Source organism: Canis lupus, chromosome 7, assembly GCF_003254725.2.
Source record: "Canis lupus dingo isolate Sandy chromosome 7, ASM325472v2, whole genome shotgun sequence".
Lineage (NCBI taxonomy): Eukaryota > Metazoa > Chordata > Mammalia > Carnivora > Canidae > Canis > Canis lupus.
In genome coordinates this window covers 35,283,769-35,310,949 of record NC_064249.1, presented here as the reverse complement: position 1 = coordinate 35,310,949, position 27,181 = coordinate 35,283,769, and the positions used below count along the sequence as shown (strand labels likewise).

At 36.1% G+C, this 27,181-nt stretch overlaps 1 protein-coding gene and 1 long non-coding RNA gene across 24 annotated transcripts in view; one reads left to right on the top strand and one right to left on the bottom strand.

Annotated features, from left to right (window-relative positions):
- LOC112648761 (uncharacterized) overlaps positions 1-545 on the top strand; it is a 54,046-nt gene extending 53,501 nt beyond the window's left edge. The window contains exon 4 of the long non-coding RNA XR_004817032.2: positions 399-545. This is a non-coding gene — a long non-coding RNA (uncharacterized LOC112648761). The remainder of the gene's footprint in view (positions 1-398) is intronic.
- The window catches only part of CATSPERE (catsper channel auxiliary subunit epsilon), a 199,335-nt gene that overhangs the window by 42,609 nt on the left and 129,545 nt on the right, over positions 1-27,181 (bottom strand). For all 23 annotated transcript variants that reach the window (XM_049112405.1, XM_049112409.1, XM_049112408.1 and 20 more), the window contains 4 exons: positions 25,299-25,741; positions 6,707-6,765; positions 3,844-3,919; positions 151-203 (listed from right to left, as the gene is read on the bottom strand). In XM_049112405.1, the coding sequence (XP_048968362.1) occupies positions 151-203; positions 3,844-3,919; positions 6,707-6,765; positions 25,299-25,741 (631 nt within the window). The remainder of the gene's footprint in view (positions 1-150; positions 204-3,843; positions 3,920-6,706; positions 6,766-25,298; positions 25,742-27,181) is intronic.

Genomic DNA, 27,181 nt, shown 5'->3' with positions numbered 1-27,181 from the left:
AGTTTTTGGATGCCAATGTCAGTTCAATTTTCAGATTTCATTATGAACAGGTCAGTCATTAGGCTAATAGTACCACCAGTAATTACCATGTAATTCCCCATTTGTTTTAAAATGTAAAGAATAAGACAGGTCCGATGCAAATATACTTGCCCTTTAACAGTAATGAATTTATTAGAATCACAGCCAACAGCTATTTGGAACACCTAAAATGAAGCAATTTAAGTGGTTAGATGAGTGATTCGGATTCACATGATCTAAAATGCTACTACAGCTAAAAGCAATTACATTTTAGATTTGAAATAGTAACCTTTTAAATCTAGAGGTTTGTTATACTCATCTGTGCTGTTTTACTCCTTTCTGATCATGTTTTTGCTTTTTGTTGCCCTTATTGCTCACAGAGCCCAGAGGTTATTTCTCTGCTTTTTGACATCAGTATCTTAGAGAACTAAACCAATCTCATCTTTTATCAGCACTTCTACAACCATGATCATCAGCTCTGTTCTTCCAGCTTGTATCTGATTCAGATGCAGCTGAGTAGGTATGCAATAAACTCAAATTTCAATTTTTTAATGAAGAAATTATTAATACAGACATGATTAGCTGTCTTCTCTGACAAACCATATCCAGCTTTATTAATATCTAACTATTAATTTAACTTCTTTTAACCAGAGATCTGGTTCTTCCCGAAGCTGCCTATTTCTATTTCAACCTGGCTCCAGGGCACTTACTGCTGTCTACCCTGTCACCCCATCCCCAGGCTTCCTAAATGGGATCTAGACACTTGCTTTCTGTCTTAAACATGTCATGTATGTTGCATTTTTCTACATGGTAAATCTGGAAAAAGCTCTAATACTCCCCACCCTGGAGAAAGACATGGGGATCAGGAGGGTTGGGATATCCAGACAAGCTTAATGGATTTTAAGAGTTATACCTGCTAAACCCAGACTTTTCAGCCTTCATTTGAAAGGCATGCTCCATAGCAGAAGCTCAGGGATTTTATTGCCTGAACCACCTGATCTTGGTCACAGGACCTGATTTGTTCTGTCAGCAACTCTACCCACAGTCCTTGGTATCCATCATCATGCACCAAATGTTTGTTTTGTTTTCCCACCAAATGTGTTCAGAAGCATGAGCCTGCCCTTCATCTTTACTAAACTATCCATATGACACACTTGGTTGACCAAGGTCCTCAAATCTTTCTGTCAAGACCCACCATCACTTGATCCCTTCTCTTTGGGCACCTAGTTGGCAAAAATCAACAACCATGCCTAGGATTAAAAATCTGAGTTGACCTGCAGGTGAATCTTGAACAGAAGCATGGGTAAGGAATATGAAAAGCATTAATCAGGCTGTTTTCTAGGTTACCCACTACTATGGGGCTGACAATATTCTCAGGACTGGATACCTAATTAGAAAAATCTGACATACAGCCCAAATGAAAACAATGAGTGTACTAGTCTTTTTCTTGTTATACTTACTAATAATTGTTAGTATTAACAATAATCAATATATTTATTAATTTTTTAAAATTATTATTCTCTGAAGTGTGGAGATAGGCAGGACTGCTCTTCACCTAGCTCAGAATCAGACATAGTACATTCCCTCTAACTGGACAGAACAATTGAACTGAGACAGGAATTCTAAAGGCCCTCAACACAGAAATGTTGTCAGATAATGCACTAGAGTGTAGTCACCTCTCTCTGGGAAAATTCTTGCTGGAAGGAATTATTACAGCTTTCTGGGGACTGGCCCACTAGGGTGGCTTCACTGCACTCCACACAAACTACCTGCAGTGGACACAGAATGGGGCTAGATTTGAGCTGCCTGTGTTTTGGAGTGTGGTGAGAAGGAAAGAGAAGAAACAAACTGGTATTATTAGTTATTTTGAGACAGGCACTGTGCTGGGCACTTTACTTTTTTTTTTTTTTAACTTAAATTCAATTTGCCAACATATAGAATAACACCCAGTACTCATCACATCGTGTGGCCTCCTTAATGCTGGTCACGCAGTTACCCCATCCCTCCACCCACCTTCCCTCCAGTGACCCTCAGTTTGTTTCCCAGAGTCAGGAGCCTCTCACGATTTGTCTTCCTCTCTAGTTTTTCCTCACTCAGTTTCCTCCCCTGCCCTTATGGTCCCTTTCACTATTTCTTATGTTCCATATATAAGGGAAACTATATGATAATTGTCTTTCTCCAATCAACTTATTTCACTTAGCATAATACCCTCCAGTTCCATCCACCTCATTGTAAATGGTAGGCATTCATCCTTTCTGATGACTGAGTAGTATTCCATTGTATATATATATACCACATCTTCTTTATTCATTCATCTGTCTATACATGGCCAACAGGCACAAGAAAAAGTGCTCCATATCGCATGTCATCAGGGAAATACAAATCAAAACCACAATGGGCACTTTATTTTAATGATCTCATTTAATACTCTCAATGGTAATAGATGTTACATTTCCCTTTTATGGATGAGGCCCTTGAGAGTCAGTGTTTAGTGGCTTGTCCCAGCCAGCAGGTGGCAAAGCTTGGATCCAAACTCAGGTTCCATTAACTTGCTTTTGGAATGCAGGGGGGCTCGGCGGAATGGTGTGGGTGGCATCCCTAAGAGATCTATTGGTTAGACAGGAGAAGGGATGGAGGAAAGCTTCAGGAAGGTGCTTTAGGAAGGCATCTTGTGTGGAACATGCAGCTGATGATGGAAAAGCACAGGCCAGGGCTGGGGAAGAACTGGCCACATTGCTGTTTCTTGCTTTCTGGGCAGGTGAGGTGGGGTGGAAGGCAGGGTAGGCAGACAGGGGAGGGGTTGGTATGCACCTGCTGGCAGTTTCCTGGGGAAGCCATGTATTATCAGCAGTGCTCAAGCTTGGCTCACACTGGCCTCACAGTTCAGGGTTCCCTCCAAATTCATGGAAGCTTGCCCTGGTAGGAACAGCCTCCTTGTGCTGGGATCCTGAAGTGCAGGGACTGTGTATCATGTACCTTTGAATTCTTCTTGTAGGTACTCCTCATTGTTTTATGCTTGGTATACAGTAGGTGCTCAATGTATACTTATTGGTTGTTAGGCTGAGAAGGAATAAAGAGAGAGGGCATCCCTCAGAGTAGAACAGACTCAGGAGAGGTGGTGGCAGTAAAGTATCTGTGTTCAATTTCCTGGCACTTGAGGGTACCTGGACACCCCTTTGCTCTTTCATGGTGCTGTGCTTTTTGTAAATGCATTTTTCTGGAATTCTCTTTCTTTGTATCAGCCTGCTCAACTTCCACTTACTTATCAACAGTCATTTTATGCTTCCCCTACCCCTCCTAGTCAAAATTGCCCACTCTTCTGGGCTGATAACGCTGTATTTCACACTCCCTTATGCTAGCTTTTGTTTGCCCCTAGGGAAGAGGCTGTCTTTTCACCTTTGTAACTTCCATTGCCTAGAATACAGGCTGAAACAAAGAAACACAGTAGGTATGCAATAAACTTTAAATTTCAATTTTTTTGATGAAGAAATGATAAGTGTAGGTATAACTAGCTATCTTCTCTGACAAACCATATCCAATTTTAGTTCCCATTCATTTCAGTTTTCCTTTATACAGTTTTATCTCCAGAAACTAATAATTTTACATTTTTGTATGCATTTATATATCTCACTTTCAATGGTAAACCCAGGGAGGGCAGAACTGTGATCTGTCTCCAAAGTAAAATAATGCCATCCCTACAGTGAGACATTACACACGCTCCCATGGGTGAGGGGAGTGCTATTGCTTGGAGGTCTTGTAACGATTATCTAGCTTACACTTGTCAAGTTACTGAAGTAAAGGTGTTGACCCACCTATGTCACTTACCTTTTGGGCTATTGGACATGCTCTTGCATATTCATTAGGCCGAACCTGCACAAGCACAAGCCCTGTGTTCTGGTGTCTAGGAGAAACAGCACATGCAGGTGATTACAGAATCACAAGGGAGGCAGGCACGAGTCCGCCCTCCTACTCTAGAACTCGTGGAAAGTCCCATGTACAACAGGGTGATAGAACCCTGGGACGAATTCTAGAGGCCTGGGAGGCAATGGTGGTGGTGACTGCTCCTTGCTTCTGCTAAAGCAGCTGTGCACTGTGGTCTCTCCTTGAAGTCACTCCCATCTCACTGTGGGCCAGTGTAGGGTCAGCCCAGTGGGAAACAGAGATGGGTATGTATCAACATTTCCACCCTTCTGCCCATTTCATTAACACCCTCTGTCCCTGGAGGAGGAGGCTGTGCTGCTAACATCTTGTCCTGCTTTCTGATGATCTTAGAAGGCCACAGCTGTTCTATTTGTTCTTTCTCTAGCCTCTACGGATCTTTTCCTCCTATTGATAACACTTTTGGAACAATAAAGAGCAAGTTAGGAGATTAATTTTCCAAACCACATTATCTGGCATACCATGATCTGACTGAAGCAAAAGTGAGATCAAATTTCTAGGTTCTGAAGTGCACAAGAACAGTTTTGTGTTCAGAAACATCATAGAAAAAATTTTGAAAGCGTTATGTATACTCTGCCCCCGCTTAGGTTTTTATTTTTTGAAAAAACTGGGAAAAACAAACTAACCACAAACAAATGCTCTTTTTTCCCCAGTATTCAACATTTTATTATTTATTTATTTATTTGTCATGTATTAGGTATAAAATGTAATAAATGAGGATACAAATAGCACATTTTTATATTTTTAAATCACTGTACCATATTTCCTCAGTTCTCAGATATTTTTTCTCATTTAACACCTTAGAAATCAGGAAGCATCTTATAATTATACCAGTTATGGTTTGTTTTCCAGTGCAATGGAATCTTTGCTTTGATAAATATAGTAATACAGTATAGATCCATGAAGGACACTATAGTAAATATTGCATCTACAATTTTCCATACAATTTTTCTTATAGGTAGGTGTTTTCCCCCCTACCACAGCTGGCTTCAAAGCTTTTGGTATGTTTTCTCAAGCCTTGGACTGATCTGAAATATCCTGGACAATTTGATGTGTATTCTACAGCAACAGAATTTTGAGTAAATATTCACAAAACCAAAAATACCCCAAGGAACCCATAACATTAGAAGCATCAAGAGAAAAGTTGATGGGTGAAGGGGTGAGGGATGAATTAATAAGCCTCCCTTGACTACAGTCTCTAGAGTACCCTTTTCTCTCTCCCCTTCCTGGTCACTTTATACCACTTCATTCTGTTTTATCTTCATTCTTTTGTTCTAGATTTATTTATTTATTTTAAAGAGAGAGAGCACGGGAGGAGGGGCAGAGGAAGAGGGAGAGAGAGAATCTCAAGCAGACTCCCTGCTGAGCATGGAGCCTGACAAGGGGCTCAATATCATGACCCTGAGATCATGATCTGAGCTGAAATCAAGAGTCTGACACTCAACTGACTGAATCACTCAGGTGCCCCTCTGTTTTATTTTCTTAACTGCACTTATAACTATTTGATTACTTCATTTATTTGATTACTTGTTCTTCATCGCCTCTCACTAGAATACATCCCATGACAGCAGTACTTCATCCTACTTGTTCACCATTTATTTTGAACATGCAGGAAGTGCTTGGCATAAAGTGAGTGTTCAAACTCACTTGGATGAGCAGCAGACTAAGGAAAAATGAACTTTTTCCTAGAAAAACCGCTGTTTTTCCAGAAAAACCTATGGAGTCAGGACATAATGACAGCCATAGATGTCTCAAGACCAATTCCAGATAAGTTGCTACCTCCAGAAATTATGAGCTCAAGTGCTACTGATTCTGAGTCAAAGATGTTGTTTTCTCTGATTTACTCATAGTTAAGGATTTTCTTATATTATTATTATTATTTTTTTAATTTTTATTTATTTATGATTGTCACAGAGAGAGAGAGAGAGGCAGAGACATAGGCAGAGGGAGAAGCAGGCTCCAGGCACTGGGAGCCCAACGTGGGATTCGATCCCGGGTCTCCAGGATCGCGCCCTGGGCCAAAGGCAGGCGCCAAACCGCTGCGCCACCCAGGGATCCCCATGGATTTTCTTATATTAGAGGTCTAGTCTGCCCAAGGACAGTATGCAGAGACTTTGGGATGGGAATGAATGGTAATACATGATTAAAAATTATTGAATTAAGAAATAGTCAATTTTTCACTTGATGTAACAAGCCCTAGGTGTTATATGCAACTGATGAATCACTAAACTCTACCTCAGAAACTAATAATACACTATATGTTAATTAGTTGGTTTTAAATTTAAAAAATAGCCCAATTTTTACATCTTCTGGTGGACGAATGGAAACCTCCAGATGTATTTCATTTAATTACAAGGAGTATTTTACATTTTTATACAGAATACTAATTTCACATCTAACCAGACATTTAAAGAAATTTGAAATTGGGATCCCTGGATGGCGCAGCGGTTTGGCGCCTGCCTTTGGCCCAGGGCGCGATCCTGGAGACTCGGGATCGAATCCCACGTCAGGCTCCCGGTGCATGGAGCCTGCTTCTCCCTCTGCCTGTGTCTCTGCCTCTCTCTCTCTCTGTGACTATTGTAGATAAATAAAAAATTAAAAAAAAAATAAAAATCTCTTTAAAAAAAAGAAATTTGAAATCTAGATATTTAAAATGATATGAGGCCATTTGAGTAAAAGAATACCTGCGAATCAATAATCTAAATAGCACAGTTCACATCGAGTAGGTTCTTTTAAAAGCCATACTTACTGCAACTTGAAGTAGTCATCTACTGCCTCATAATTTATATTCTGAAAAAATGTTACTGTCTGGAAAAGAAAATGAAAGTTTATGTAAAATAGGAAAACCAGGAATGGGGACAATGAATACTTTCGACAAATTTAAACCTTTCTCTAGGTAAGAAAAAGAATATATTTAGCATTTTTTCCAGTTTCTTTTCTATCTTAGGAACTCCAATTATGTACATATTAGATTTCCTTTGTTACATTTTCCTCATTTTCTCTGCTAATTGTATCTTATCAAGTCCTTTTATTTATATTGCTTCTCTCTCCCTCTTCATTTTCTTTTGTCATTGCGATATTCCTATTTTCATTTTTCATTTATGTCCTGATGTGTAGCCAGCTCTCTCTTGTTTCCTAATCACCTTGTCTCTGGACCTTTTCATTTCTTCTTTGAGGTTTTTAAATAATTACAGATAACATCTTGTCAGTAATTTTTGAGACTTTGAGAAATTATTTGTCTGAACCTTCTCTTGTTTTTGAGTAATTAGAAAAATAATCTATTTGCTTTTTTATATATTTTCCTTGCTATTTTCTTCTATCTGGGGCATGTTTCACCTCAATTTTCAGCATTTGAGAAGGTTTGTATCTTTTCAGGATAAAGCCATTTACTGAACACATATAATATTAGAGGCAAAAATTATAAGCTTCACATTTTTAAAGCATTGAAACTATAATCATTATATCCCCCAAAGTGGTTTTTTGGTGGTAGTTCCTTGATAGATAGATAGATAGATAGATAGACATAGATCTCTTCAGAGAGACAGCAGTTTGGTCCTGGCTAATCTGGTGAGATTAGAACAGAAACATTGGGCCTCTAAAAACAACCTTTGCAAAAAATCTTACTTCTGAGACAAGGTTTATTTATTCATATGTTAGATGCTAAGTGGCACAAAATATACAATCTTTTGTGATAGAGTTGAAGGCTGTGGAGGTGATTACATTAAAAATAAATCTAGTTCGTGTTCAAGGAAAGGAACTAATTGTCAAATTTATACTTGTATTCTATTGCATACCGTATTTTTCTTCATATGTAATCATAAAAAGAATTTTATAAAAAGGTTCTTGCACATAATTAGGCTGGAAGACTTTAATATTATCTTTCATGAAATGTTAGCATATTCTCCAAGTTTTGTTTAACAATTGTCACTTAAGTGGTACTCAAACCTGGGTCTGTAACTCAACCAACATATTATGTATATTATTTTGGATTATAATCTCTGAAAATATTTACCCAGTGGAATGATTTAAAAAATATATTTTGTGAATGTGATAATCTCTTTAAAAACCATTTCATTATAAATAATTAAGAAATGATTTGGAGACTTTCGTTTCTATGGACAAACTTTTGCTCTTAAAAACAAACAAACATATGAGCACTGGGTGTTATATACAACTGATGAATCACTGACTTCTACCTCTAAAACTAATAATACATTATATGTTAATTAATTGAATGTAAATAAAATTAAACTTAAAAAACAAAACAACATATCACAAAACCTACAAACAGCAGCCTTTTAAGAAGTCACTTTAAAAGCACCAAATAACAAGAGAGTAGGGAACTACTAGCCCAAAGACTGAGGGAAATTAGGAATCTTAGGAATAAAGCAGAACACCAGAGCCCATAGTCTACTTTTAGCCTAAAGGCGTTTATCAACCTAGTCGGGAGTGGGGGAATTCAAGATAGAGAATCAAATTGGATAGCCTCCCTACATTGACCTATGTTATCAGAAGAGTAGTATGTTCTTAGGGTGAGAGTAAGCCAGAATTAAATGTGTGCCTTCCTTAACCCTACAGTGACATTGGTAACTAAGTGATCAGAAAAAGCAAGAAAAGGAAAAGTTTGTCCTAACAATTGGTGGCTATGGGTAGGTTCGCATATGGTGTTATATCCTAGAATTGTTTGCCTGGAAGACTCGGGTTTTAAAGAAGTTTCAAGGCAGTAGTGGCCCTAGACAAACCCTTGACAGTGGCAAACACAGATCATTTTAAGATCAGAACGTATAGGACTTCAGGGAATTCTTATAAATACTGTTACAAATGGGGTGCTTGGGTGGCATAGTTAGTTAAGCATCCAACTCTTGGTTTCAGTTCAGATCATGATCTCTGGGTCCTGAGATTGAGCCCTGTGTGGGGCTTCATGCACAGCAGGGAGTCTGCTTCCTCTCTCTCTCCCTCTGCCCCTCCCCTGCTCGCGTGCACACACACACTCTAAAATAAATAAATAGATCTTTTAAATAAATGAATGAATAAATATTTTTACAAATGTAACAGCACACAACCAAGAATAACCAAGCACACAAGGAAATAAGGTATGTGTGAGTAATAACCAGCATAAACAATGATGAGGGAGGAGAAATAGATGAAATACACATGCTTAGTCTCCAGTAATAGGTGCAGATTATAAGATAGATATGTTTACTAGTTGTGTGGGAATAAATGGCAAGTTGGAAATCTCTGTAGTGTAAAAGAAACTATAAATGTGTCAGGGTATTTTTAAAGGAACAAATAAATCTCTAAAGATTAAAAAATACAACAGTCAAATTAAACACACAATGTATAATTTTGGCATCAGATTAGGCATGACAGAAGGAGTGAAGTGAAAGACACATCAGAAGAAATTATAAGAATGTATCCCAGACATAAAAGGAGGAATGATAAAGAAGAATATTAAAAGATATGTGGGGAATAGATGGAAGTTAGTTTTGTTTAATCAGGGTTTCAGAAGAAATGACAGAAAAAGAGGCAAAGAGAATATCTGACAAGATACCTGATGAAGATGAAGACAGTGATCCACAGATTCAAGAGGCCCCAAGAAATCCCAAAAAGTATGAAAGTAAACATCTAGACACATTCATAGTAAAAGTGTAGAAAGCAAATAATAAAATTGTAAGAGCAGCAAATTGGAACAGTAGGAGTTAAAATTACATGTGACTTCTCTATAGCAACAACAGAAGGCAAAAAATAATGGCATAATATTTTTAATGTGCTTTAAGAAAATTATCACTAAACCAGAGTTCTGTATCTGGAGAAAATGATTTTCAAGAATGAGAGTAAAATAAAATATTTTTCAGACAAAAAAACAGTTCTTTTTTCATGAAAAGAAATGTAAAAGGATGTATCTAAATCGGAAGGAAAGATGGGGATCCCTGGGTGGCTCAGCGGTTTAGCGCTGCCTTCAGCCCAGGGCGTTATCCTGGAGACCCAGGATCGAGTCCCACATCAGGCTCCCTGCTTGGAGCCTGCTTTTCCCTGTGTCTCTGCCTCTCTCTCTCTCTCTCTCTTTTTGTCTCTCATGAATAAATAAATAAAATAAAATCTTAAAAAAAGAAGGGAAGAGATACAAGATGGAAGCACTCAAAAGAAAAAAGGTCAGGATAGGGCAAACACATTGCTGTATAAAATAATGATAACACTAATAGTGTAAAAACAAGGTGAAATTAAAATGTAAATTCAATATGAATTAAAATATGAATTCAATGATATCAATTGTAAGAGAATGAAATAATTAAATTTAGTCTTGCATAAATTAAATATTCATGTTATAGTTTCCAAGAAAAATTGATTAGAAACAAACAGAATGTATAGGAGAAACAAATAGAATGTATAGGAGTCCCCATTTATCCATAGTTTCATATTCTATGTTATCAGTTACCTACGGTCAAGTTCCAGAAGCAAATTATTGTCAGACCTAATGCCACTTGACAATGCCTACACCATTTCCCTCACTTCATCTCATCATGTAGACAGGCATTTCATCAACTTACATCATCACAAGAAGAGGATAAGTACAGTACAACAAGACTTTTAGAGTGAGCGAGCAGGTAATGACATTCACATAATTTTTATTACAGTATATTGTATAATTATTTTATTATTGCTAATTTCTTACTGTGCCTAATTTATAAATTCAAATTTATCATAGGTATGTACGTATAGGAAAAACAGTATATACAGGGTTCAGTACTATTATTTGGTTTCAGATATCTGTGGGGGTCTTGGGAGATACCCCTGTGAATGGGGAGGGCCTACATATAACTGCTAAATAAGTAAAAGGGGAAAAATGGATTGACAAAAGATATGCAACTAAACATAAAAAGGCAAGAAATAGAAGGGAAAATATAGAGAAGATGGGAAAATAAAATCACAAAATAAGATGGAAAGCAAGACCTCAAATATCATTAATTATAATAAATGGAAATAGACTGAAAGCTCCAAATAAAAGACAAAGATTTTCAGACTGGTCAAAATAACAACAACAACAACAACAACAAATTATTTTTTATTTATTTATTTTTTTTTAACAACAACAAATTAAAATGCAAATATATGGTGCTTATAAGAAACAAGGCAATAGAGAGGTTGAAATATAAAGTATAGGAAGAGTATAGAAATACGAAGGAAAAGAAAGCTGATATAGCTATATCAAATATGAAACAAAATAGACTTCAAGGCAAAGGTATTACTACAGAGAAAGATGATCACTTCATAATGTTTAAGTTTCAGTTCACCAAGAAGAGATTTCAAAACCTGAATTCGTTTAATAGCATATTTTCAAATATACAAAGCAAAAGTTGATAATCACAAGGAAAATGATACAAGATGGAAACTTAGAGCTACACAAAATAATGAATAGCACTAGAAATGACAAATATGTGTATAAATATAAGATTTTGTCTTTTAAAAATCTCCTTTAAAAGATGACTATTTAAAGCAAAACTAATACTGATGCATTGTGAAGTTTATGAAATATTCAGAAATAAAATGCATAGAATCCATAGCACAAAGGCTATTGAGGAAAATTGGAAGTTTTCTGGTGCAGCATTGTAAGGTTATTATACTCTACATTAAGTGATGTAATGTCATTTTGCGGGAAAAGGAGATAAGTTAAAGATGTGTACCACAAACCCTAAAGCCTTGTTAGAAGCCAAAACAAATAACCAACGAAGAAGATATAATGGAATCATATAAAAGTAAGCAAAAAAGGGCAGCCGGCGTGGCTCAGCGGTTTAGCGCCTCCCTCCACCCAGGGCGTGGTCCTGGGGACGCAGGATCGAGTCCTGAGTCGGACTCCCTGCATGGAGCCTGCTCCTCCCTCTTCCTGTCTCTGCCTCTGTCTCTCTGTGTGTGTCTCTCATGAATAAATAAATAAAATCTTTAAAAGAAAAAAAAAAAAAGCAAGTAAGAAGTCAGAAAAAGTAAAAAAAAAAAAAAAAATTGTTAAAACCAGAGAGCACAAATAGAAAACAAGTGTCAAATGGCAGATTTAAACTCAGCCATATAAAAAAATTACATAAATGCACCCAATGAGAGGGCAAAAATGTTCGGATTGGATAAATAAATAAAATCCAACTTAAAAAAATACCTTAAAGACACAGATGGTTAATATTAAAAGAATATTAAATATTAAAAGAAAAGATATGTTGTGCTAACATTATTCTAAAGAAGGCTGGAGTGGTTCTATAAATATACAAAGTAGATTTAAAGCAAAAATTATCACCAGAGAAAAAGGGGTCATTTCACAGTGATAAAGGAGTTCTAAATGACTATGCTGAGTGAAAGAAGGCAGATAAAACAGAGTACATACCCTATGTTTCCATTTATATAAAAGTCTAGAAAAAGCAAACCAACGTATAATGACAGCAAGCAGATCAGAGGTTGCCTTGAGTGATGGGGAATGGAAGGAGAGATGGTTCATAAAGGAGCATGAAGAAACTTGGAGGGGTGGACGTGGACATTATCTTGGGTGTAGTTACAATTTCATGGGTATATATGTATATCAAATTTTATCAAACTATACACATTAAATATATGCAATTTATTGTATGCCAATTATACACAAATAAAACACTTTAAAAAGACAATCTTTGAAATGCAAAAAAATTCAGTAAGAAAAGGCACACAACCCTATAGAAAAAGTGACAAAAACTTGAATTTCACAGAAGTGGGACTCCAAATAGCCAATAAACATTGGAAAATTGTTTAACCTCATCAATAAGAAGGGAATAGCAAATAAAAAACATGCAAACATTAGTTGGGCAAATATTAAAGTCTGACTATACCAATTATTGGCATGAATATCAAAACTTTAAACTTTGAGATGACATCATGGGAGAACATTTCCATGACTTAGGGATAGGCAAAGATATCTTAGGACAAAAAAACTCAACAGTCATAAATCAAAAGTCTTTATCAAACTTTTAAATTCTGCTTATTCAAATTCACCATTAAGAAAATGAACAGGTCGGGTTCTGGTTCAGGATGGTGACCTAGGAGGATCCTGAAATCACCTCCTCCCATGGACACACCAAATTTACAGCTACATATGGAGCAATATCCTCTGAAAGAAACCCAAGACTAGTTGAGCAATGCCTACACATTAGGTGAATAAGGGAAAAAAACCCACACACATAGAAATAGGTAGGAGAGGCCAAGACATAGCTTCACTACAAATCCCACCCCCAGCACAGCTGCGCACAGTTGGGAGGGAACTCAAATTCCTGAGATCTCCTGAGAGGAGGGAAGGGTTGAAACCATCTAGCATTATTTTTGTTTTGTTTTGTTTGTATATTTTTATTGGAGTTCGATTTGCCAACATATAGTATAACACCCAGTGCTTCTCCCGTCAAGTGCCCCCCTCAGTGCCCATCACCCAGTCACCCCATCCCCCTGCCCTCCTCCCCTTCCACCACCCCTAGTTCGTTTCCCAGAGTTAGGAGTCTCTCATGTTCTGTCACCCTCTCTGATATTTCCCACTGATTTTCTCTCCTTTCCCCTATAATCCCTTTCACTATTTTTTATATTCCCCGTATGAGTGAAACCATATGTTTGTCCTTCTCCGATTGACTTACTTCACTCAGTATAATACCCTCAAGTTCCATCCACGTTGAAGCAAAGGGTGGATATTCATCTCTTCTAATAGCTGAGTAATATTCCATTGTATACATAAACCACATCTTCTTTATCCATTCATCTTTCCATGGACACCGAGGCTCCTTCCACAGCTTAGCTATTGTGGACATGGCTGCTATAAACATTGAGGTGCAGGTGTCCCGGTGTTGCACTGCATCTGTATCTTTGGGGTAAATCCCCAGCAGTGAAATTGCTGGGTCATAGGGCAGATCTATTTTTAACTCTTTGAGTAATCTCCACACAGCTTTCCAGAGTGGCTGCACTAGTTCACATTCCCACCAACAGTGCAAGAGAGTTCCCCTTTCTCCACATCCTCTCCAACATTTGTGGTTTCCTGCCTTGTTAATTTTCACCATTCTCACTGGTGTGAGGTGGTATCTCATTGTGGTTTTGATTTGTATTTCCCTGATGGCAAGTGATGCGGAGCATTTTCCCATGTGATTGTTGGCCATGTCTATGTCTTCCTCTGTGAGATGTCTTTTGCCCATTTCATGATTGGATTGTTTGTTTCTTTGCCCTCATGTCTTTTGCCCATTTCATGATTGGATTGTTTGTTTCTTTGCTGTTGAGTTTAATAAGTTCTTTATAGATCTTGGAAATCAGCCCTTTATCTGATACGTCATTTGCAAATATCTTCTCCCATTCTGTAGGTTGTCTTTTAGTTTTGTTGACTGTTTGTTGCTGTGCAGAAGCTTTTTATCTTAAGTCCCAATAGTTTATTTTTGCTACTTTTAAGACCTTTCCTGAGAGACAAGCTCCCCACACATCTGGCTTTGAAATCCAATGGGGCTCACTGCCACAAGACCCAGAAGGCTATTTTGAACTAAGAAGCAGTTCCTAAAGGGTTCCTATGTATGATTCATCCACCCCAGGGTCCGGTGCAAAGCAGCTGACTGTGAGAGACTGTGAGTGGCCAGGCTTTCTGTGAGAGAGGCTTACATGCTTATCAGTCATTGAATTAAACACATCTAGGGAGGAACCTACCAAAATGCTCCAAAGGGGGAGGCCAGAGATGCCATATTTCTTATTTCCCTCTCCCTCACTCTGGGCTCTTATATGTCTCAGAAATGAGCTTCTACACTTTTCTGGCACCTTGATTTTTGTGGTTGCTGCCCAGAGGACACCTCTAGGTCACCTGGCTCTGGTGGACAGTGGGGCTTGTGCCCATGAGTTCTATAATGGATATAATGGTTGTAGGGGGAAGTGGTCTTAGTTGGCTGTAACCCCAAGGCACAGCAGAGGCAACAGACTAAAATACTCAAGTCTTTCTGTGCAAGAGAGCTAGTAGCTTATCTTCAAAGCTGTGGCCTGAGGGGCGGGCTTCATTTAAAGTGATATCTAGGAGCCAGTTATAATTTTCCCAGAAACTTCAGAGGGGAGGCACTATCTTTGCAGTCTTCCTCTGCTTTTTTCTAGGTCACTGGTATCTCCCTAAAAGCAGTTTGTACATTCATCTGGTGCCCTAATTTTTGTGGCTGCTGCTTAGAGGACACCCTTGGATTGCCTGGATTTGGGAACCAGAGGGGCTTATGTTTGGATTCATGGGACTGTTACAAATGGAGAAACAGTTCTTAACTGATTATCTACCCCTCCCAGGGTGCAGTGCAGTGATGGTAGACTGAAATGTACCCCAAACCTTTCTGTGAATGAGGTCTATTAGCTTATCTTTAGGCTGTGGCCTGAGGGGTAGGCTTCTAATTTGACACACATTTTAGAGGCCAACTACAATCCTCTGTAGGGACCAGAGAAGCCAGGACGTACACTATAATTGTGTTTTCCCTCTGCCTTGCCTTAGGTTGTTGGTACCTCTGAGAAAAGAGCTTATATATAGGTTTGGTTCCTCAGTTTTTGTGTCTGCCACCCAAAGAACATGTTTCTTGATACCATGGCTCTGGTGAACAGGAGGGCTTGTGTTCACAGGTTTGACAAAATGGTAGCAAGCAGAGTAATTCTTACCTGACTATTAACCCAGGGCTCAACACTGAGGGAGCAGACAAAAATGTCAATCTCACCGTCTTCTTCAGATAGAGGTATGTTTACATATTTTATTTTATTTATTTATTTTTATTTTTTAAAAGATTTTATTTATTCATGAGACACACACACACACACACACAGAGAGAGAGAGAGAGAGAGGCAGAGACACAGGCAGAGAGAGAAGCAGGCTCCATGCAGGGAGCCTGATGTGGGACTTGATCCTGGGTCTCCAGGATCAGGCCCTGGGCTGAAGGCAGTGCTAAGCCACTAAGCTACCCGGGCTGCCCTGTTTGCATATTTTAAAAGCTGCTTCCAATCAGCCTGCATCTAGATGCTGACTGAGACATTCCTCTTTGAGATGCTGATAGGTCTTGGCATACCATCAAATACTGGGAGCCACTAAGGATAAAGTAGGCTGATTGGACAATCACAGAGATTTGAGAGGGTAGGGTTCAATGATAAGGTTCATCTCCTACATGAGACCGCTCCTTTAAGATCGGGAGACATGACTATTTTATCAACTGCGTAGAAACCAACACAGAGAGTCAAGAAAAAGAAAAAAGAAGAAACAGAGGACTATGCTATAAATGAAAGAACAAGATAAAACTTCAGAAAAAAAAATGCACCTTAATGAAATGGAGATAAGTGATTTACCTGATAAAGTGATTAAAATTATGGTCATAAAGATGCTTACTGAGCTCTTATGAACCAAGTGAAAATTTCAACTAAGAAAATACAAGAAAGTACCAAGTAGAAGTCACAGAATGGAAAAATACAATAATTGAACTGAAAAATATAATAGAGAACTTGAAGACAGGGCAGTAGAACTCACCTCTTTATAGTTAGAGTAACAAAAAGAAAAAAGAATGCAAAAATGTGAAGAGCTTAAGAGATTTATGGGATAACATCACTCAGATCAACATTTGCATAAGAGGGGTCTCAGAAAGAGAAGAGAGAGAATACAGGGTAGAAAACTTATTTTTAAAAAATATTTTATTTATTTATTCATGAGAGAGGCAGAGAAATAGGCAGAGGGAGAAGTAGGCTCTATGCAGGGAGCCCAATGTGGGACTCTTTCCCTGGACTCCAGGATCATGCCCTGAACCAAAGGCAGACGCTTAACTGCTGAGCCACCCAGGCGTCCTGCAGAAAACTTATTTGAAGAATGACCAAAAAGTTCCCTAATCTGGGGAAGGAAACAGACATCCAGATGCAGTAAGTCCAGAGTTTTAAGCACAATGAATCCAAAGACAGCCACATCAAGACACATTATAATCAACATACCAAAACTTAAAGAAGCTCTTAAGAGCATTAACAAAAAAACAACTTATGTACAAGGGAGTCCCCATAAGAGTAAAAGCAGATTTTTTAGCAGAAATATTGCAGGCCACAAGAAAGTGGCACAATACGTTCAAAGTGCTAAAAGAAAAAATTGCCATGCAAGAATACTGTCCTTGGAAAAATTGTCCTTCAGCATTGAAAGAGAGATAGTTTTCCAGATAAGCAAAAGCCAAAGAAGTTCATCATCACTAAGCCAACCTTACCACAAATGTTAAAGGGACTTTGAAAGTTGAAATGAAAGGGTACTATTAGTAACAGTAAAACATAGGAAAGTACAAATCCAACTGATAAACATGAATGGTGAAATTAAGAACTATCTAATATTGTAAATGTGGTGGATTAATAACTTATAAAGCTAGTGTGAAAGTTAAATGACAAAAGTAGTAAAAAATAACTCTGACTACAATAGTTTATTAATGAAGATACAAAGATACATAAGATAAAAAGATGTAAATTGTGACATCAAAACACAGAACATGTGAGGAGACTAAGACTTATGCTGTGCTTTATCAACCTAAAATAGACTATTATGAACATACGTTGTTTTATGTAAGCCTTATGGTAACTGCAAAGCATAACTTACAGTATATATATGAAAGAAAAAAAAGGAATCTAAGCATATCACTACAGAAAAATATCAAATCACAAAGGAAGAGAGCAAAAGAAGAAGGAACAAAGGAAATATAAAATAGCCGGAAAACAATGAGCAATAAATAGATACCTATCAATAATTACTCTAAATATAAATGGACTGAATTCTCTACTAAAAAGACAGAATGGTTGAACGGGTAAAAAAGAAGACCCATTTATATGCTGCCTCCAAAAGACTCATCAGATATAAGGACACACCCAGGCAAAGTGAAGGGATGGAAAAGATATTCCATGCAAATGGTAATAAAATGAATACTGGCATAGCTATACTTACATCTAACAAGATATATTTTAAAACAAAGACTGTAATAAGGACAAATAAGGTTATTATATAATGAAAAGGGGGTAGTCTAACAAGAGGATATAATATTTATGCACCCAACAAAGGAGCACCTGAATATATAAAGCAAATATTAAGAGACCTAAAGAGAAAAATAGACAGCAATACAATAATAGTAGGTAACTTTAGTAACCCACTTTATCAATGGATAGATCATCCAGACAGAAAATCAATAAGGAAACATTAGCCTTAAACAACACAGTAGATCAGATTGGCTTAATAGACATAGCCAGAACTTTCCATCCAAAAGCAAAAAAAACAAAAACAAAAAACCCCACATTTCCCTCAAGTGCACACAGAACATTCTCAAGGAGAAATCACATGTTAAACTACAAAACAAATCTTAATATGCTTGAAAATTAAAATCAAGTATCTTTTTTAACTATAATGGTATGAAACTAGAAATCAATTATGAGAGGAAAACTGGAAAATTCACAAATATGTGAAGATTAAACAATATGTTACTGAACAAACAATGAATAAGTCAAAGAAGAAACCAAAAGAGATAAAAAATACCTTGAGACAAGTAAAAACAGAAATATAACCACCAAAATTTATGGGATACAGCAAAAGCAGTTTTTTTTTTTTTAACAAAAGCAGTTTTAAGAGGGAACCTCATAGTGAGAAATGCCTACATAAATAAACAAGAAAGAATCAAATAACAAAATAACTTTACATCTCAAGAAACTAGAAGAATAAATAAAGCCCAATGTTAGTAAAAGGAAGGAAATAACAAAGATCAGAGAGGAAAGAAATGAAATAGAGACTAAAAGAACAAAAGAGATCAATTTAACTAAGAGCTGGTTTTTGAAAAGATAAACAAAATTGAGAAGCCTGTAGCTAGACTCACCAATTAAAAAAAGGAACTTGAAGAAATTAAATCAGAAATAAGAGGAGATGTTACAGCTGATACTATAGAAAAAACAAATATCATAAGGTACAATTAAACACCAGCAAATTGTCCAACCTAGAAGAAATGTATAAACTTCAAGAAACATGCAACCTACCAAGATTGAATCAGGAAGAAAGAGAAAATCTGAACAGACTGAATACTAATAAGGAGATTGAATCTGTAATCAAAAACTTCCCAACAAACAGAAGTGCAAGACCAGATGGCTTCACTGGTGAATTCTACCAAACACTTAAAAAAGAATTAATACAAATCCTCAAACTCTTCCAAAAAATTAAAAAGGGAACACTTCCAAACTCATTTTACAATGCCAGCATAAGCCTGATACTGAAATCAGACAAGAATGCCACAAAGAAAATAAAATTACAGGCATGATCCTTGATAAACATAGATGCAAAAATTCTCAACAAAATTTAGAAAACTGAATTCAACAATATGTAAAAAGAATACACCACAACCAAGTAGGAATTATTCTAAGGATGCAAGGATGGCTCAACATTTGCAAATTATTCAATGTAATACATCACATTAACAAAATGAAAGATAAAAATTATATGATCATCTCAGTAGATGCAGAAAAAGCATTTGACAAAATGCAATATCCATTTATAATAAAAACTCTCAATAAAGTGGGTATAGAGGAAACATACTTCAACATAATAAAGGCCATGTGTGATTAGTCCACAGCTATTATCTATACTCAATGGAGAAAAGCTGAAACCTTTCCTCTCGATCAGGAACAAGACAAGGATGCCCACAATCACTAGTTTTGTTCAACATAATACTGGAAGTCCCACCCACAGAAATTAAACAAGAAAAAGAAATAAAAGGCATACAAATTGGAAAATAAGAAGGTAAAACTGTCTCTATTTGCAGATGACATGATCTATATATAGAAAACCAAAAAAACCCTCCCTAAATATTCTACCAAACAACCATTAGAAATAATGAACTAAGGGATCCCTGGGTGGCGCAGCGGTTTGGCGCCTGCCTTTGGCCCAGGGCGCGATCCTGGAGACCCGGGATCGAATCCCACGTCGGGCTCCCGGTGCATGGAGCCTGCTTCTCCCTCTGCCTGTGTCTCTGCGCCTCTCTCTCTCTCTCTGTGGCTATCATAAATAAATAAAAAATTTAAAAAATATATTAAAAAAAAGAAATAATGAATTAAGTAAAATTATAGGATACAAAATCAATATACAACAATCTGCTGTTTCTATGCACTAATAATAAACTATCAGAGAGAGAAATTAAGAAAGCAACCCCACTTACAATTGCATCAAAAAGAAAAAAATACATAGGAATAAACTCACCAAGAAGGTGAAAGACCTGTATATTAAAAACTTAAGACATTAATGAAAGCAATTGAAGAAGATACAAATAAATGGAAAGCTATTCCATGCTCATGGACTAAAAGAATTATTATTGGTAAAATGCCCAAACTATCCAAAGCAATATGTAGATTCAATGCAATCTGTATCAAAATGCCAATGGCATTTTTTGTGGAAATAGAATAAAGATTTCTAAAATTTATATGGAACCACAAAAGAACCAGGATAGCCAAAACAATCCAAAAAGGACAAAGCTGGAGGCATCACCCTACCTCATTTCAAACCATATTACAAAGCTTTGTAAGCAAAACAGTATGGTACTGGCATAACAACAGACACACAGCTTAACTGCACAGAACAGAGCTCAGAAATAAGCCCGTGCATATATGGTCAGTTAATTTATGATAAAGGAGCTAATAACATACAATGGGGGAAAGGATAATCTCTTCAATAAATGGTGTTGGGAAAATTGAACAACCACATGGAAAATAATGAAATTGGTCCCTTGCCTCACACCACACACAAAAATCTACTCAAGATGAGATTAAAGACTTGAATGTAAGATCTGAAACCATAAAACTCCTAGAAGAAAACAGGCAGTAAGCTCTTTGACATCAGTCTTGGAAATAATTTTTTGGATTTGACCCCAAAAGCAAAGGCAACAAAAACAAAAGTAAACAAGTGGGACTACATCGAACTAAAAAAGCTTTTGCACAGAAACAATCAACAAAATAAAAAGGCAATCTCACAAGTGGGAGAAAATCATTCCAAATCACATACCTGGTAAAGGGTTAATATCCATAATGTATAAGAAACTTGAATAATTCAACAGTGAGAAAACAATCTGATTAAAAAATGGGCAAGGGTCTGAATATACATCTTTTCCAAAGAAGACATATATACAGATGGCCAACAGGTACATGAAAAGCTACTTGATATCACTAATTATCAGAAAAATGCAAATCCAAAGCAACAATGAGATATCACCTCAGACCTGTCAGAATGGTCATCATCAAAAACATAAGAGCTAACAGATGTTGGTGAGGATGTGGAGAAAAGGGAATTCTTATGCACTCTTAGTGAGAATGTAAATTGGTGCAACCACTATGGAAAATAGTATGGAGGACCCTCAAAAACTCAAAATAGAGCTACCCTACTATGATCCAGTAATTCCACTTCTGGGAGTATACTCAAAGGTAATAAAAACATTAACTTGAAAAGATATCTGCACCCCTATGTCCATTGCAGCATTATTAACAGTAGCCAAGACGTGAAAGCAACCTATCTCTCTCTCTCTCTTTCTCTCTCCATACACACAGAGGAACATTATTCAGTCATAAAGAACAAGGAAATCTTGCTTTCTCTCCCCAAATCAATCAATCTTTATTTTTAAAAAGATTTTATTTATTTATTCATGAGAGACACACAGAGAGAGAGGCAGAGACACAGGCAGAGGGAGAAGCAGGCTCCATGCAGGGAGCCCAACGTGGGACTCAATCCCAGGTCTCCAGGATCACACCCAGGGCCGAAGGTGGCGCTAAACCGCTAAGCCACCATGGCTGTCCTCAATCAATTTTTAAAAAGAAAAAAGAACAAGGAAATCCTGCCATTTGCAACAACATGGGTGAATCTTGAAGGCATTATGCTAAGTGAAATGAGCTAGACACAGAAAGATAAATACCATATGATCTCACTTATATGTGGAATCTAAACACTCCCCCTACCAACAGAAACTCCAACTCCCTGCCACTGAAACTCAAAGGTACAGAGACCAATTTCATTATTGCCAAAGATGAAAATGGTGGGTATACAAAATGAAGATAGTCAAAAGGTACAAACTCCCACATATAAAACAAATAAATCATGGTAATATAATGTACAGCATGGTGACTATAATACTGTGTTGTATATTTGAAAGTTGCTAAGAGAATAGACATTAAAAGTTCTCATCACAAGAGATAATTTGTAATTATATGTAGTGATGGATGTTAAATAGATTTATTGTGGTGATCATTTCACAACATATGCAAATATCAAATCATTATGTTGCATGCCTGAAACTAAACTAATGTTATATGTCAATTATAAAAAATATACCTCAATTTTTTTTAAAAAAAAGGACTAGGTCACTTAAGATGTTTGAATCATTTTTAAAATTTCAAAACTAACTTTTGGTGTAAATATCACTATGAAACCAGCTGGTAGCTCTAAAAACTTTTCAAAATTAAAGTTATTCACTTTTATATATATTCACCTTTGTATATAGGTGTTATATTAATTTTTTTTTCAAAATTGAGTAATTAGCTATGATACTTGGCAAATGTAATAGTACATGCAACGATTAGTTTGTGAAGTTATATTGACTCAATCTGCACAAAATAAAGTTATATTACTACTATAATTCATCAAATCAAGATGCCACAGGATGTAAAACTCATCCTGATTTCATAGATGTTAAAAAAATGTGCTTTAGGATTGATGAAATGTGAGGTAGGAACAGCAGTAGCAGCAACAACAGTTGTGACTATAGTTGTAATAGTAATACAAACATAGTATTTGCTATGTACCAGATGCATCTCTATGTCCCTTATGTATATAAACTCATTTAATCCTAATAACTTTATGAAGTATATATTATGATAATAATATATAATACATAGATTAACTATATAAAATTATATTAACATGTTAACATAATTGTATTTTAACTATAATATATGATATATTGTTATTATGTCATCATTACATAGATGAAAATACTTAGGCATGGAAAGATAAACTTGTTTATCCCTTTGAATTAGTGTTTTTGTGTTTCTTGGGTAAATGGTAGTGTGATTACTGGATCATAGGGTAGCTCCATTTTTAACTTTTTGAGGAAATTTCATACTGTTCATAAAGTGGCTGCACCAGTTTGCATTCCCACCAACAGAGCAAGAGGGTTCCCCTTTCTCTACATCCTTGCCAACACCTGTTGTTGCTTGTGTTTTTTATTTTGGCCATTCTCACAGCTGCGATACATGCACCCCTATCTTTATAGCAGCATTATTTACAATAGCCAATTATAGAAGAAGCCCAAGTGTCCATCGATAGATGAGTGGATAAAGATGTGGTATATGTGTATATTATATATATATGTGTATATTATATATATTCCATTATATATATAATGGAATATTATTCAGCCATAAAAAAGAATGAAATCTTGCCATTTGCAATGACTTTTTGGAACTAGAGAGTATAATGCTAAGTGAAATGAGTCAGAGAAAAACAAATATTGTATAATTTTCCTCATACGTGGAATGTAAGAAACAAATGAGCAAAGAGAAAGAAAAGAGAGACAAACCAGAAAACAGACTCTTAACTCCAGAGAATACACTGATAGTTACTGGAGAGGGAGGCAGGGGGATGGGTGAAACAGGTGATGGGGATTGAGGAGTGCACTTGTCGAGATGAGCACTGGGTGACGTATAGAATTGTTGAATCACTATATTGTACACTCAAAACTAACAAAGCACTATATGTTAACTATACTGAAATTAAAATAACTTAATAAAAATTAGATGTAAAGCAACCTTAATAAAGTAAGATTTTTATGGAATCAAATTTTTAAAAACTTACTTAATGTCATCAGCTGATAAATGACAGTATTTTATCAAAACACACAAATTTTAATGTTTCATTGTCCTTGGTCATTTGTATATTTTGATTATTAACTATTCTTTTGAAGTTCTGAATTGCAAAAGGGCAAATGTACATTTTACAGCCCATTTCTGGAAAGAAAACTTATGAGAACTTATGCAGATATTGGGGCTACATAATCAAAGAAAACTCTCCTGGGCTGAAGGAGAGTGTAAATCTCTTCTGTTCTTGTTCTGGAAGAAGCAGGTATCTCAGTTTCAGAAAAATGAGCTAAATATACTCCTTGTTTCTTGAACCATGATACATCCAGTCTCATTTTATTATATTTTACTTTTTCTTTGTATCTTTTTCCCCCATTCCCTTCCCCCATAGTAGACCCCCATAATATATATCAAACAATTATGATGTAATCATACTCGATGATGTCATATTGTCTGATATCTGTCCTTGGGTATTTTTGTGCCTGTGGAAAATGAATAGTGCTTTTCTTTTTGTTGCTTGTGATTTGTGTGTAGGTGTTTGCAGTTTTCATAAATGTTACTCTGTGATGGATCTTTCTCTTACTCAACACTATTTTCCACTTAACACTGTTTGAAGAACTATCCATATGTCTGTATGCAAATCTAAATCAGCTTTCTTTGTTTCTAAACCTATTTTTTGCCAGATTGTGCTATTACTGTAGTTGCAGAATTAAATATTATGGATTGATGAAATTGAGTGTAAAAGAAAAGTACACTTACTATTTCCCTGAGAATAAAATTGATTGCTTTGGAAAGTTTTAATAAAGCAAGTTCCTGAATAAATTGCTGAATCAGGGATGAGCAAGATAATAGTAAAAAGTTGGAAAAAAAAGAAAAAAATATAGAATTTTGGTAGCTTTGCCAGTGTCATTCATTTTTCCCCCTCCTCTCCTTTATTTATTTTTAAAATAGATTTTATTTGAGAGAGAGAGAGAGAGAGAAAGAGTGCACAAGCGGGGGAGGCTGGGGGGAGAGGAAGAAGCAGACTCCCTGCTCAGCAGGGAGCTCGATGCCCAGATGCTGGCTGATCCCCAGGGTCCTGAGATCATAATTTGAACCAAAGGCAGAGGCTTCACCAACTGAGCCACCCAGGCGCTCCCTTCAAAGAAACAGAAATGGGAACTCAGAGATAATGTATTATGAATAAGGTTATGGAAGAAAGGAGAGGAGATGCTCCAATAATTTGACTTATTTCAAAGAAAAGTCTGTGGTCCTATATTAAAAGGTTGACCAATGAGTATACATTCATTCATTTAAATTGAAGTATAATGTTTCATTCATATCAGTTTCATTTTTTATGATTCTCTGCTTTAACTGACTTTGGAATTAACTGGACATTTCATTCTATTGCATCTATTTTTCATGATAGGATAAATATATGCAAACATTATAATTTTACATTTATTACAATCAAATGAAGAAACTTTAAAATATTAACTTACCATCGTTTTTGTGCAGTATCCTAGGGCAATTTCATAGTGAGTTTGATCTTTCTCTTGTAATATATTTGGGCCATATGATTCCACAACAATATACAGACCCATATTTTCTGGATAGACTATTTGAGTCCAAATGGACAGGTTCTGTCCCTTGTCCAAAAAGTAAAATATACTAAAAATATTATTATGAAATGCCACGTAGGGGCATTTTTCATTTATATTGAAGTTTACACTTAGTGATTCCAGTTTTAAAGGATATTCCCGTGGATATAGTGTGCCATTTTCAAAAACATATATGAGAAATATTTGACCAGAGGAATTCAATAAAATTAATGACTTCATTGTACTATTTGTCCATAAATGTAGTTTTATTGCATCTCTGATATTGATCTTGAAATAAAACATTATGTTGTTTTCCATTTTTACCACAACATTTCCATAATAATCTGGAAAAGAAGGGGAAAAGTTAGTGTTATCCTAAGTAACTATAAATCCATGGACTTTTAACCAAAATAATTTCTTTTGTAATAATGAAGGATTTATCTGTTTTGAGAAAAATTGGAGTGTGCAGGCACAAATCTGCAACTTTACATGATGCTGGAGAACTTCTCTCCCACTTCAGAGTAGAGATTTTTTTTTTCCTGGATATATGTCTTTTATATAATTATATATATATATGATATCACTTTTAGATATAACATTATTTATATAAAAAAACTGGCATTAGTGCAATAATAATAGGCCTGCTTCTCCCTCTGCCTATGTCTCTGCCTCTCTCTCTCTCTGTGTCTCTTGTGAATGAAAAAATAAAATCTTTTAAAAAAAAATTCCCATCCTGACCATTGTTCTAATTTTTCTAGTATGTACGTCTTTCTGTTCTCAGTTTAGAAGGCATTTCCTCTGTGCAGACTTTCCTTATCTCATATATTTGGATTAGATGTCCCTCCCATGTGCTTTCCAGCATTCTCTCTTCTGCCTATCATGCTGCTTATTCAAACATTATTATTTTTTTAAAATTTATTTATTTATTTTAGAGAGAGTGTGAGAAGGTCAGGGGCAAAGGGAGACAAGCAGACTCCTTGCTGGGGAGGGAGCCTGCCATGAGGCTGGATCCTAGGACCCTGAAATTCTGACCTAAGCCCAAATCAGGAGTCAGATGCTTAACTGACTGAGTCACCTAGGCACCGTGTTTATTAAAACATGATTAAATGAATTTAGGATTAAATATGAAGATGAAATTTAGGGATGATTTTAAAATAATGAGATTAAAAACACTATATATAAAGGTTTCTGGATGCAGCTAATGCCATAGTGAGAAAAAATTATAGCCTTATGCTTCTTTGTAGTTTTAAATCCTTGGAAACAAGACTGAAAATAAATGAACTAATCATTTACCATTAGAAGCAGGCAACAAACAATAAAGTCACAAAAGGAAAGCACAAGTGAAGAATCAAGAGTGACAAAAGCAGAAATTAAGGAGTTAAATAGGAAGATTTGATAAACAGTTATTTTCAAAGGAAAACAAAACCAAAAAAATCATTAAAAAAAAGCAATATCTTTAAAAGGGGTGGGGTACAGAGAACATTATAAATGAGAAGGAGAATACTATTACAGATAACAAGCAATCTAAAAATTAAAATGGGAAGCTTTGCCAATAAGGTTTATTAGAAAATCCAGATAAAATGAGTGATTCTCCAAGGAAACACAAACTTCTAAAATTGACTAAAGAAGAGATGGAAGATTTGAATAGACCAATTAGAGAAAATAAAAATAATGAAGCACACAACATTCCTGGTTGAGAAGACCTAATATTACACACATGTAATCACCTATTCAATAAATATATATGGAATGCCTGGGCTACACAGTGTTCTAGATACCTGGGG